This window comes from Convolutriloba macropyga, chromosome 5 (assembly GCF_964194025.1).
Source record: "Convolutriloba macropyga chromosome 5, txConMacr16.3, whole genome shotgun sequence".
Classification (NCBI taxonomy): Eukaryota; Metazoa; Xenacoelomorpha; order Acoela; family Convolutidae; genus Convolutriloba; species Convolutriloba macropyga.
The window spans coordinates 37,274,565-37,288,731 of NC_134472.1; the positions used below are offsets into that span (position 1 = coordinate 37,274,565).

General features: G+C 36.9%; 1 protein-coding gene across 3 annotated transcripts in view; it reads right to left on the minus strand.

Moving 5' to 3' along the window:
• Positions 1-13,809, minus strand: part of LOC142339996 (uncharacterized) — a 35,788-nt gene extending 21,979 nt beyond the window's left edge. Inside the window, exons 1-3 of one of the 3 annotated variants that reach the window (XM_075390383.1) lie at positions 13,650-13,809; positions 8,624-8,658; positions 8,324-8,442 (exon numbers count right to left, since the gene is read on the minus strand). In XM_075390383.1, the coding sequence (XP_075246498.1) occupies positions 8,324-8,442; positions 8,624-8,658; positions 13,650-13,750 (255 nt within the window). In that variant the 5' untranslated portion in view covers positions 13,751-13,809. Of the gene's footprint in view, positions 1-8,323; positions 8,452-8,623; positions 8,659-13,649 lie in introns of all 3 variants that reach the window. The other 2 variants (XM_075390384.1, XM_075390382.1) reach the window with 2 other exon arrangements.
• Positions 13,810-14,167: the final 358 nt, after the last annotated feature.

The window sequence follows — 14,167 nt, forward strand, 5'->3', positions numbered from 1 at the left end:
AACTTTCTGCAGTTGCTGCGTTAACAATTAGGAAACTGTTTGGTTTCAACTTTTGGGGAAAATTATTTGCAGCGAAGACACCCAGAAATTTATGCTTGAGTAAAGCACATCTTTGAATAAGATCATTGATATCATCTTCGTCCATTTTTTTAGTTTGTCAAAATTTGATTCTTTGATACTCTTCTTGCACTATCAACAGAAATTGTACTAGCTTTTTCACCAATAATGAAAATTTCAATATTGTTTGGTAAGGCCACAGAAAATTTTAACTCAACAGATATTGAACAGTTTGTCAGTTCAGGGTGAATAAAGTCATGGGATGCTTGTTGGGTACTGGTCAAATCAAAAACCATTATAAAATGGTTTGGGTAATCTGTCAAACTTATTCCATGTCTATTATCAATGTAAGCTAGATCCGATATTGTATTAAAGTAAAGACGTTTGTCGTCAGCTGTAGATATTGGACTATCTGCCACAGGCAAACCGTTTCGATATACATAAATCTGCTCTAGGTTGAATTTTCGGAAATGAAATGGATTTTGCCGGTTGTTACCCAGAAAAGCTTCATTTGTATTTAAGCAGATCGCCAGTCGGCGAATTGGTTCTCTCGCAAATATATCTTCTTGTTTCCAGCTGTGTAGACCCGTTGAAGCCAGAAACGTTTTTGTGAGCGTTTCAAGGTAAGGATAGGAGGCGGGACTACTCAATAATGTTTTCTCAATGGCGGACACAACAGTGTCATTGAGGGTCATCTTCCGCACATACAAATTAGCTTCGACAATTTTTACTTTGTATTGTTTCGCAGCATCATCAGACATTATAACAAAATCATCAATTGAGCGTCTGAATGCAATTCGAAGTGTCACACCACTTAGCAGATGTCTGTCGCAAGTGAAAAAGTCTACAGCAATTTTGCCATAGAAGGTGCATTCAGCTGATTGTCTCACCAAAGTTTTTCTTCTGTTCACTTCTGCAGTTGATAGCGTTCCCGGGTTTTCCTCATAAGAGTATCCCTGACAGGCCAGCCATGTATTTTTTGCATCTTTATTATGTGAGAACTCGGTCTCAATGAAACTTTTGTGAGCATAATTTCCGTTAGCGTTCGAAATTTTCAGTCCATTAGCAGACACTGTACAATCAGAGAATAGTGAATATAACACATTATTGCAAAAGTAGGGAGAAACTGTTTTTGTAATGTCAGCGGCGGCTGTAGAGTCATATTTCAAATCAGCTTCAGAAGACTGGACAATTTTACATTTAACTTCGAGGAACATTTTTTGTAAATCAATGAAGTTGTTTCTGTCACCAGCGACTTCAAATTCTAACATGGGTCCGTTTGGGCTGTAGATTGGACCCAATTTTTGACAAAAACTACCATCAAAAGTCACCAGCAGTGAGGGTTTTTCAAATAAATCCAATGAGCTGTGAGTTGCTTCTGATGGTAACAAATTAGCGATCATCGTTCACTTTAGCAAAAAAATCCGACCGACTTCTTTTTGGTGCTCTATGCGTTGAAATGGTCTTTCTGCGTTTCTCGCCTACTTTCATTGGCTTGCCTCGTATTGATTTCCTCCGACGTGAAGTAATTCGTCGAGATCCGCCAGTCTGTTTCTTAACAGTTTTTGAAATTGTGTTCTTAATTGCTTGTTTAGGAGATTTTTTGTTGCCCACTACATCCAGAGTCTCTGGTACACTTTGTTTCAGGAGCTCTAGCCCGATACGTTTAGCAGTTGGCAAAATGAAGCGACGTGCTAGGGGCAGTGCAACACGTCCAATTCCTGCAGCTGAAGCTCCAAAACCCCCTCCTCTTTGTCGATAATGTCCAGAGAAATGAGGCAAAGACGTCGCTTGATTAGCATAGTAAGAATCCATTTTATTGGGAAAACTTTTTGAATTGTAGTGTTAGAATAACTTTTCCAGTTCCCGAAAACGGAACTAATTGTCCTGTTTCCGTCCGCAGTTCAATTGAAATTGATTGAATTGTGTTGGTCAAAAGTTTTTTGTAGTCTAAATTTGTAAAAACGATCCGATGAGTTGGTTCAAGCTCACATACACTACCGTTTTTCAGACGTTGTTTTGAATCAATGACTCTCAAAAGAGGCGCCTTAGTGTCACCGACGTATTGGTATTCAATTATGTTTGTATAGATGAAAATAAGGTGCTTTCCAGCACAAAGGTCGGCTGGAAATTCCCCATAATATGCTTTTGTATCATCACTTTTCATAAGCCTGTTTTCATTTGGATTCATTTTGTACCCAATATGAATTCCGTTACCGTCAGGAATACCTTCAAAGCCAATGATGCTGGGGATTTCTTCACTGGGAAACGTAATTCCCTCATATTTCCCTAGCAAAACTTCGTATTTTCCAGAGCTCTTAATTTCTCTGAAAGAAAAATTGGGTAATCCAACTGTGCGCTTAATTGTGCCAAGAAGTTGCGCCACCGTATCAAATGTTCCTGGCATAAAAGCTAGTTTTTGCCCGCTATAAGGTCTAGAAATAACATTGGCTCCAGAAGACATCTTTTGGGAATCTTCATAATCTTTTAAGTTGTATACAGTCAGATTTCCGTTTACAATATTTTCTATTTTTGTTGGGAATATGATTTCACTTAGCGCCACTCGCCAATCACCTGAAAGTTGGATTTCGTCATTAAAAAAATTCCGAAATGATGCAAGTGTGTTTGAATCAAATATTTCCATTGAAGCTGATGAAACCACGTGAACTGTAAACTCGTCTTCAAACCGGTTATTGGACATTTTCAACGAGAGGGAGCCTGACAAGTTGTAATTCTGGTTGATAACATTTTCCTTGAATTGGTTCGTTGTTAGCGTCGACTAAAGAGTATGTTGGTGGGTTTAATGTAGGTATTCCCGTTATTTCAAAGACTTCGTCTGTGAATGATTGCTTATAACTTTTCCGGAAAGCTTTGTCCTTTTTAACTATTCTCACAAAATCCCCAATGTAAAACTTGGGCTTCTGAGTTGTGCTTTTTTGCGCGATCAATGACACTAACCGCGGCACATCCTTTTTGGTAACTTTATTTGGGGCAAGTTTAGTTACCCGATTTACTCTCGAATTGATTGTTTTCACAAATTGGTCTAATTGGTCAATGTAGGAATATGTCCACTTTTCTTCAAGGTACCGATGAATTATCTTTTTTAGTGACCTAATGTTCCTCTCTGCAAATGCAGACTTTTTTTCGCTGAAAGTACTGTATAAATGAATTCCACGTTTGTTGCACAATTGTTTGAAAGCTCCAAGAAACTCTTTACCATCGTCAACCCACACTTTTTCAGGCTGCTTATTTTTGATCATCTTTTGGAATGCTTCAGCTGTTTCCGTCGCATACTTTGTTTTCAAGGGTTCCACACGCAAATATCTTGATAGACAGTCAACTGCTACCAAGAGATATTTTATGTTACGGTTATATTTGGCTAGTTTGTCAACGTGCGCCAAATCCAATGACCAAATCTTATTAATGTCCTTTACAAAAACTTTAAGCCTGGGAAATTTTAATCGAATTGAACGGTACTTTGTGAAAGACGGTTTTGTCTCCAAGTAGGACTGCACTTTGCCTAATGGTAGCTTGCTCTGATTATGTAAGCGTTTTGTGCTTCCATAGGAAGCTGGTCTTTTTAAATAAAGTTGTTCCAAACGTTTTACCTCAGGAGAAGAAAGACCATTTCTTTTGACTGGTCTCTTTTTTGTCTGTCGTTTCGTCACTTGTTTCTTCGTAATCTCTTGTTGGGTTTGATTTGGTTCCACTACTGCGGGGATTTTCTTGGCTTGGGTAGAATTCTTGTTCACTTTCTGACGAGTTTTCCAAGATTTGCTTGGCATAAGTGTTTGCAACTAAATGTGGTGATATATCGAGAGCAGTCAAAATTTTTGAGTACTTTTTAATGTCAATTTTTTTTGTGCTTTGTTGTAAATTATACAAAAAAGTAGAAACTTTAACGCCCAGTGGTTCTTTATTGATATGAAGTACATCGTTTCCTCCAATGGAAATGACGTCAGATTGCATAATGTGTTCAAGTAAGATTTCAGATCGCTTAATTTTGTTTTTCTCCATTGGTTCAAGTTCAGGTATTATAGACTCAAATTGAGAAATTTTTTGTTTCTTTAATATTGGTTCAATCTCACTGTCTTCGCTGACTGGTTCTGATGTTTCTTCTTTAGTAGCCTCCTTGTTTTCGTAAACACTGCTCATAGTTTCAACAGGCTTTTCTTCTTTTTGTGGTTTTTCAGATTGATTTCTTTGAAATAGTGATAGTTGAGTTGCCTTCTGTTCATAATTAGGGTTTTCCAAAATTTCATTTTTTACAGGTTGATGTGACAAAAACATTCGTTTTGGAATTAAAATGAATTCTTCCGTATGCATTATTCTTTTGTCAAGTATCGATAGCAAGAAAATCCAACAATTCTCACCAATTCTGTTTCTTTGGCTAAAAGTTTCCTCTTTAGTTTCAAACTTGTTTGATTAGATAATAGTGTTTTGAATGATTTCTCGTAACCTTCTAATTTGGTTTTATTAACTGGAACGTTTCCATTGACAATATTGAGTAAGCACTCGCAAAGGAATTTAATGAACTTATTTGGAGCTGTCTTGATTATTTTTCCTACTTTTGAGTCCGATATATCTAGCATCTGCCGCAGCATACATAGTTCTTTCTCTCTCATCAGTTAAGTTGGTGATAACAGCTTTAGCTGATGGAAGATAGAAAATTGATGGACCTGGAGGAACAATATTTGAACAGTAACGTAAGACGTCGGATGTTTTTGGATCTAAGTCGATTAACAAATGACCAAATTGCTTCCTGATTGCTAGCTCATAACTTTCCTTCAAAAATTGTGTGTTATTCAGTTGTCGACCAATAAAATTAATTTGCTGTGTGTCTCGTGGTGATTTGAACAAAATTATGTGTGTTGTATTCAAATCAATTGTTCTAGACCATTTGCTCTGTTGAAACAAGTTGTGTTTAACATATATCACACTAATGTTTCTATGTCGCCCCGCAGTTGCTAATTTAGAAAACTCTTTGTCGTTGAAAATTTCTTCACATGAATCGTCAAAAACAAGCAGACAGTTTTCTAACTCTGAAACGAGTTCAAAACCAGAAAACTGTTTGAATTCTACGTTCAATTTTTTCTCTAATGACTGATAATTTGGCAGATCATGCTGATAAAAATAAAAGATTTTTGGAAACTCTGGGGAAAAAGTGCCATGTAGTAACATTTTGAAAATCAGCTCAGTTTTTCCGCAACACGATGGCCCACAAACAGCCATGAACAACCTGTCAGAAGTTGAAATTATTTTGTTCATAACTTGGGATTAGGAAGAGCGTACCTAACTGTGCACGAGAGTAGAGAAAACCAAAATGTTGATTCTTCGCAATCAAGTTTGAAAAAGACTAATTTGATCAGAGAAACAGTTATGAGAAATATTATTATTGAAATTTGTGTAAAATATACCACTTCTGATCGAGGTAATCTCGAATTACAGAACCTCCAAGACTGTCTTTCTTGGTGCTCGGCGTCGAAAACCAAGTCAGTTATACCTCCGCCCGAATCCAACTGATCTTCCGCTTGACTCATTTTAAAAATTTATTTGTGAAAAATGAATTGCAAACTTGTTACAAAATTATTCAGCGATATATATTTCATACAACACATATTCAGAGTCTTTGTCATCATTTCTGTAAGTGATTGTATAATTTGCATTTATTGAGTCTACTTTATCTCTGAAAACAATGGACTCTACATCGTTTTCTTTCACCCGCCGCTTGATTTCTTTGGGAAGACTCTCATCGTCCAGAGACATCAGAATTGGTACTGCACGCTTGGGCATAGGTAAAGGGGTTAGTTTCAGTCTTTGCATTTTCTCTTGTATAGACATGGTACAATTGAAAGTATTCCACAAGAGAAAGATATTTCTTAAAAGCTTCTATTTCAGCGCCACCACACACAATCTGCTGTTTTCTCAGAATTGTTTGTCCACGAGAGTCAATTCTTTCCTCCTTGACTATTGTTACAGTCAATTGATTGTCGGGCGCTATGCAACTGTAGACTGCCAAACTTGGAGATAAACTCACTTGAAGCAGTTATGGATTTGTCTTCTCTGGACGTCGATTCATTCATCAACCAGTGATAGAACAACAGGGCTTTCTTCCTCGCGCAATGCCTGCTCTTCTGTCTTTTTGGGCAACTCAGTGCATGTAGGTTGCAAACAGGAGTTTCTCGATACAACTTCAAATGTTCAACTTTTGGACAAGACAATATCTCTAAATTTATTACGTTTTTTTGAAGTAGTTCCGTGAGAGTACTTGTTTTCTCTTTGACCTTGGCGTAAAATACCGCTAATGGAAATCGAAGAATAATGCTGTCTATGATTTGTTGCAAATAGCAGTAAGGATATTCTCCGGTTTCCCAGAGGAGACCGTGCAAAAACTTAGAAACCCACTGGTAAGACTTTTGATCACTTGACGAGAGCGTTCTGTATGAATTGGGAGGTAGAAAAGAAATTAAGTCGAGAAAGTTCTCAGTAGCAATAGCAAGTTCTTTAACTATGAAGCCAGATTTATTCCGAAAACCTTCAAAGTCGAGAACAACCGCTCGTGATTTCAGCATTCCAACATACTGAACAATCGTCCTTTGAAAGTTTTCAGGTAAAGACAAAATGCAAGGCCGGTCACGTGACCAAGATACTCGTTTGTTACTGGACAAGGTAAAACGTATGAGTAACCCGGTCCTTTTTCGCTAAACTCATAAACGAAACCCGCAGCGTCATGAAGAATAGCATGCACTCTCAAAATTTTGAAAGATTTGAAATATTTGTCCAGCGACGAATTATCAATACCAATTATTCCCCCATAGGGACGAAGTTTAAGAGCAATGTCAAGATCAATGTTGGAATCCAATTGCAAACAAGTTGCTAAAAAGTACACAAATCTTTCTCCATAATCAGGATAATTTTCTTTCAAAAATAAATAGTTTTCGTGAATACTTTTTATGTCTACCGTCGCAATCGTTGATGCCATTCCCTTCACCAAAGTTTTTCAAAATGAATTTATTTTTTCCTTACTTGCCTCCCCAATTGTTTTGTCCTCGCGCTTCACTCTTCCCCCATATTGTTTCCGTACATGTAAATACATTAACTTTTTTCACCATGCAAATAATCCATACGATATTATCCCATGTAATAATCCATACGCCATAAAACTAAATTTAGACTATCTGCATGCATACCCTATTATCCCATGGCTAAGGATCATTCCATATTATCCACATGCAAATCTATACCCTATTATACCCATGCAAATCTGTACCCTATTATCCTCATGCAAATCTATACCCTATTATCCCCATGCAAATCTATACCCTATTATCCCCATGGCATGATAACCCCCCCCCTTTCCCAGTGCTCCCTATATTTACTACTAAAATTATTTGAAAAAGAACTAAAAGTCGTAACATGACTGATTCTTTAGTGGCGTCGTCTGTCCTTGTTTTTTGAAAATTAGTAAAAATCGAGCAATGAAAATTAGGCCGAAGTTTTGTATTTTCTCGTGTTTCTCTGAATGAGATTGACAATGGCACGTTTCGAGGGCTCCAATCATCCAACAGTCTCCCAGACGCTTGAATATAGGAACCAGGTCTCAATCCGTGCGACAAACAGATAATTTGATGCCTTATTTGCCTTATTTGATCTTTTTTGATATGAAAGGATACCATCGAATTTAATGCACCTATCAGACCTTCTTGGAATTTGATCAATTGGTCATTGGTCAATTGCTTACAGCCTTTTTTACAGTCTTTTTATCTATGAAGGAAGTCTAACGGGTAAATGATCAATGTTTCTAAAGAGAAAACGTTTTAAAATAAAAAAAAATACTACTCAAAGAATTTCAAAAACGCTTTTAAACAAAGAATTTTGTAAGTTTTTTGCCATTTTTTTGTCAGAATTGCAACGGTTTTGTAATAAACCGCAAAAGAAATATATCCTGTGATGCAAACGCACTCCGCCGTCTTAGGGTTAATTTAATGCATTTAAAATGATGTGACCGATTAGGAGCCAGCCACGAAGTCAACTTGAGTGGAGCCAAATCTCTCAGAACGTTTTTTTGTGGCAAGAGTGTTCCACAGGTTAAAAGTACGGATTTTTTGTGGAAAGCAAATGGAATTGTTGCTACGGAACAATGGGGGCATTTTAAAGCGCATGCTGACTAAAATTGATCCTTGAGTGACCGCTGAAGACATTATGCTATCAGCAACAATCGTCCCAATTATCATTAGTAGCAAGAGAAAGCTGTTAGATGTGAGCTCTCCTTTGTTTTCTCTACTCCCTGTTCTTTCTCCTCATCAGTGGACATCTGCTGCTGTTTTGCTGTCTCCTTGTTAGATGCAGTAGGAGATGCCGGGTGCTGTCCCTTCTTCTTATGGCCTTTCCGATCTATTCTGTTTTGCCCACCCACTCCCTCCCTCCCACCCCCATTAAACTGCCAAACTGCATCGTGAATTAGCATAGCACGTGTACACAAATACATAGAGTAAAAGCGAGCGTTTCTGGTGAGGGGGGGGGGGGGTTGGTGGTGGGGTTGTTGGCAAAACAGAATCAATTCAACCTTTGTGATGCTTCTTCATTTTGTCATATTTTTCCCTGAAACCCTTTACACTTATTATCTATCGAAGTGAATTTATTGACAAATTTTCATACAATATTATAGAATAAAGAGAAACTTTTATTCTTTTTCTAATTTTGAGTTTTATGACGTATATTACATCTATATAGTTTTCCTTCTATTGAAAACAAGTTTGTTTTCTCGATGGAATGATTTGGAGACGTCTTTTGAAGTGAAAACATTAGGGGTCACGCCAGTCTTCTTAGAGAAAAATGCAGAATCTTGACAAGTTTTGAGCAACTTTGACGTCATCTTTCTATAAAAATGGAATAACTCATACCTTAATGTACAAATACACATAATTAAACATACGAAACATTTTTCTGTGGATACAATAAATTTTCTTAAAGAGAAAACTTTTTGAAGCTTTCCATACTTTCAGTTGCCCATTCTGGTTTTCAGCTATGTGGTGTCTTTGCATAGTGAATTGTTTTACGCACAATAATCCCCAGATTTAATTGCGCGTAGTTAATTTCTGTCGGTCAACCTAAGAAGTGAATGGTTGGTTCATTAGGCAGTACACAATTGTTCCCACAATTGTTCTTGATATTCATCTTAAATCAATTTTTTCCACATATGGTGAAAAAAGAACATATTATTTTCTTTTAAAATTGTTTAAATTTTACTGTGCACAGAAAGTACAATTACACAGAAGTGCACAGAATTACAACTATAGAGGTAATGCCAAATTGAAAAAGTGATGGAAAATATCTTTCTCGTCTAATGATGATCATTACAGTGCAGAGGTATACCCAAATCGTCACGGGCAGATATGCCCGATGTGTGTAACTCGTGTTCGTTTTTACTATGTTAATACATTGAAAGTGGTACAATATTGCGGAAAATAGCTACTTTACCAGAAACCGGCAAAATGGAAGGGAATATCGTCTCCCGTGTTCGCAAAAGTGTCCTAATTTTAGCCGCGGAATATAAGTACAAACTTAATAACCTATTTTTCGCGCGAGTTGTATCACGCATCCGCTCCATTTATGTATTGATTTTTCGCACGCAATGTAGCTCGATTTCGCATATAATCCGCAATTAAGCCTAAATTAATTAATACTTATTTAATTAAGCCTAACTTATTACTACTAGTAGTACTTTATTACTACTTTATTACTACTTATAGTACTTTATTAGTACTTATTTCTACTTATTAGTACTATTTATAACTACTTATTAAAATTGGCCAATCCCACATTGATATACAAAGTCTTTGATGTGCGAGGGATTTTTCTGAAAAAAAATCAGTTTTTGTGGTAGCATGTATTTAAAGCACTTTAAAGCTTTGAAGGCTTCAATTAAATCTTTATTAAAGGGCTTATTGCATGCTCAAAACGCGCGCGAATAATAGATACCTAAATTGAGTGGAAACGTGCTACAAGATTTGTTACCTAATTTTCGTGCCGACAATTGGCGGAACCCCTTTTGCGAAAAGTAAGATACAAAGGATGTCACCTAATTTCGTTCATTGTATGTAACTAATTTTCGAGCCAATTTTACTAAAGCGGAATTTTTGGGGTATACCTCTGCATCGTAATGATGTTGCTCCGATGATGGTGCATATTTATAAGATGCATGAACTCGTGCAAGATAATGCAAAAAAGCAATTTGAAGTCGACTTTGGTAACGAAATTCTTTTAAAATCCCCTTTGATTATTTTGATTTCATTAAACATGAAATTGGCATCTACGGATGAGTAACCTAATTTTTATAAATTTTCGAAGAAAATTTTGATCAACAATAGGATGCTTACGAAACAAATGTGGACAAAATACGAAAATAATGTTTTGTTTTCGTACCAGGAAGTTCAAATACAACAGTTTCTCTCAATTTGCCAGACGGAATATGAACTTAAATATTCAGCGAGATAATGAGCAGCAATTGGCGGACTATGTGCCACCACAAAACGAAGGACTAGAGAATGTAAACAGAAGTTAGCATACAATTAGGCTTAACATATTCCTTGCAATCATAAATTTTAAAACCTACTACTAATCGAAGAAATTGCACCTGCAACTTCTAAACATCTGCAAACTTTTTGGCCAAATGAATTTTAGTTCCCTTAATGTTTAAACAAATATTTAAAATAGTTAAAAGTGCGGTCTTAAATCGAGGATTCAGTTCGTCAACTATAATAGATATAAAGCAACGTAACGTTCAAAACAACAGCGTATAAGCATTACCAAGTTCAGAGTGACAACCGAGATTTCGACGGCAAGGTTTTCTTGATGCTCTTTTTACTGGTTTTTGTCTGATCTTATTGATGTCAAAATCGTTTCACAGTCAGTCCACAATTGTCTAGAAAACTTAAAAACACTAAGCCGAAAACCACCTTAATCTGTACATATCGTAGTTAAATTTACATAAAATGAGGTTAAACAAACTTTTTCGGTACTTTCTACGTATATTAGAGCGTATTTACTTCTTATTTTAATGATTAGAAAAATTTGATTCTGATTGGCTAAAATTATTTTATTTACTCCGTATCATCGTCTGGCCCAGAAGAAGATGTTGGGAAAACTGGTACAACTTTTTCACGCGGGTGGACGAGTGAACCTGTCGACGTACGTAAAACGACAGAGCGCGCGACGCTATCGGAGCCGTAACGCAGTTCCACAATCCGAGCGGTAGGGTAGTAAATCGTAGGGTTGGTTTCTTCAACTATCCAAACCATGTCACCGGTTTTAGGGTGTTGCTTGGCTGGCGTCTGCCACTTAAAATGTCGGTTCAGTGTCGGCACGTACTCTTTGATTCACCCGGACAGAGACGCATTAGCGTACGACTGCGCCCGGGCACAACGTTTACGATGGTCAGATTCATTAATGCCAAAAAGAGACGGGATACTGGTAAAGTATTCTCCTAAAAAAGTGGTTGGGCGTTATAGCGTTCAAATCGCACGGATCAGCGCTTACGGGTGTTAAAGGACGCGAATTGAGCGCATGCTCTACGACATATAAGCTAGTATGCAGCACCTCATCCTTGGGGCGACGCGTTCCAAGAACAGTATACAACACGCGCTTGAAGCTGCATACGAACCACTCCCAGATACCACCCTGATGTGGTGCGCTGGGTGGATTGAACCTCCACTTTATACTTTTGTGAGCGAGTTCGGCTTTAATGTTGACAACGTTCCTCTTTTCAATACCTTCACGGAGTTATTTCTCGCTCCAATGAAGCTAGTGCCATTATCCGACCAAATCATGTCAGATGTACCCTTACTTGATACAAACTGCTCAACTCCCATATCACAAGAACTGGGGGTTAAAAATTGTTAATTTGTTTTTAAACCGGGAGCGGAACCAATATTGACTCTGATATAAGAATCAGAAGTTTGGGAATTCAATTTGTCAACTATAAATGATATAAAGCACTGTAACGTACAAAGCAACAACGTTTAGGCTTTACAAAGTTCAGAGTTACCAGCGAGATTTAGACGGCAAGGTTTTTGAAGCTCTTTTACTGACACTTATTTATAGTCCGCTCACGCTCAGGGAACCTCCACTTACTGAGTGGAATCGCTTGGTATCTACAACAAAAGCTTATTCTAAATCGGACTCTTCAGAATTTTGAGATTTTTTCTCATGATTTAGCAGCGCCCACAGGTAGTGCCTTACCTGTTTTAACAGGTAGTTCTTTAAAACAATGTACTTTTTTCAATGCTTTACAAATTCATCGCTGACAATTTCCTAACATGGGCGAGATTTTTACCCCCGTCCTTAGCCAATATTCGTGATAGAGAAAAAGTTTGTTGCAAGCAAACAGTGAAAATATTTACTGTATGTATTAGGCATAGAAAGAATATAACGCAATTATTTTCTTGAAATTGAACCTTTCCAGCTCACATTTTTAATCTTAATAACATAGTTCAAATTTTACCATAGTTCAAACTAATTGTAAGTTATAACTTAAGAAGATATTGTTGAGCGCAATTGATTCAAAGTAACGTTGTTTTTCTTAACCAAATTAAGTTTAGCTTAAAAGATCAATTTCTTGTTCAAGCCTTCTTATTTAGATACCTATTAATAGCTGTAAGTTTTCTGTGTTCAACTTTCCAATTCCGTACAATTTTATTGCTTATTTGGTTTGATATACCTACGCGGTTGGATATATAAATGCTGTCAATTTTTTAGGCCTCTTTATCTCACAAATTCATAACCACTTCTTGATCTCTTAATAAGAGCTCTCCTGTAAATCTCTGAATTGTTCTGGATAAATAATTTTGTTATTCGTTCTTGACAATTTCATTTTTCGAACTTAGCTAAAAATGCTTTTACTCCAGCTGCAAAAATCCATAACCCATAACCCAACAAATTTCATAAAAGAAAATAATTGTGTTTTAAAATTTTTTGGTGCAAGATCCTATAGGATTTGAGATGAGCTCACTGCCTTGAGGTTTTATTCTTGATCGCATACGACATTTTCTTATGTTCACAAAATTTAATGTTGAATTTCGCTGCAGTTTCTGGAAACCACTATTTGAACTCACAAATATTTTTTTCTAACTGAGGTTATTGCAGATCATACAAGGAGAAAGTTCGTCTGTAAACTTCGTGTAAGATCTGATGAGACTGAATTTTTATCATGCAAGATCTTAAAAATTTCTTACCATCTAACTGCTTGCACAGTTTTTGTCAGGCAATGCTTAGTCCAACAATGATGAGATCAACTTGTCAGAAATTTGATAAACAATAAAAATTTGGTACAATAGGGAAATATGAGCATTACTTTTCCAAAGAAGAAGTCGAATCTGCATAGACTATTGAGCAAGGTCGCACCAGACAGCCCTAGCCGGGACCAAAGTCCGTCTGGCCCACACATGTTTGGGGTCGCAGACGTCTTTGTGGTACTCAAGACTTATCTCTTGTTACGCTACTAATTACCGTCAGTTCATAAGTTGCCTTTTTCAGTCGTATTTCAACTTATGAAAGATGATTATTGTGTGACAATCTAGAAACCGAGAGCTGACCTGATTCGCCGTTCTTCCTCTTGTCTCTCCAGGTGCCGTCTCTCTCGCTCTTTCTGCTCATATAAGTTCAACGCGTGCTTTATTGTTGTAAAATTCATCATAAAACTAATGGTAACTGCACTCTCTTCTGTCTGCAACTACATATTTACAAAAGTACGCATTTTTTGGGTCCTTTAATTAAACAACACGGGCAATAATGAAATAATGATGCCCACCCAATACGTTCAGTGAACAGTTTTACATTAGATACAGGATTTATCAGCACTTCACCAAAAAGAATATACTTTAAATGGCACTCTAATGACTGCCGGGCTGTAAGGTTAGAAAAGTTTCCCAGTGAAACTTGATCCATATAGATAAGACTAAATGCCTGCACAATGTGGACTCCGACATGCTGTCGTTTGATAATGTTAACTTGCGCTGTTCAATGTGGCTTTTCGTGATGTTTATTCTCCATATTTCTTTTTCGCGAGAAAATCAGTCTAGAAGCAGATTTGTATAATTCAAGCATGAATGAA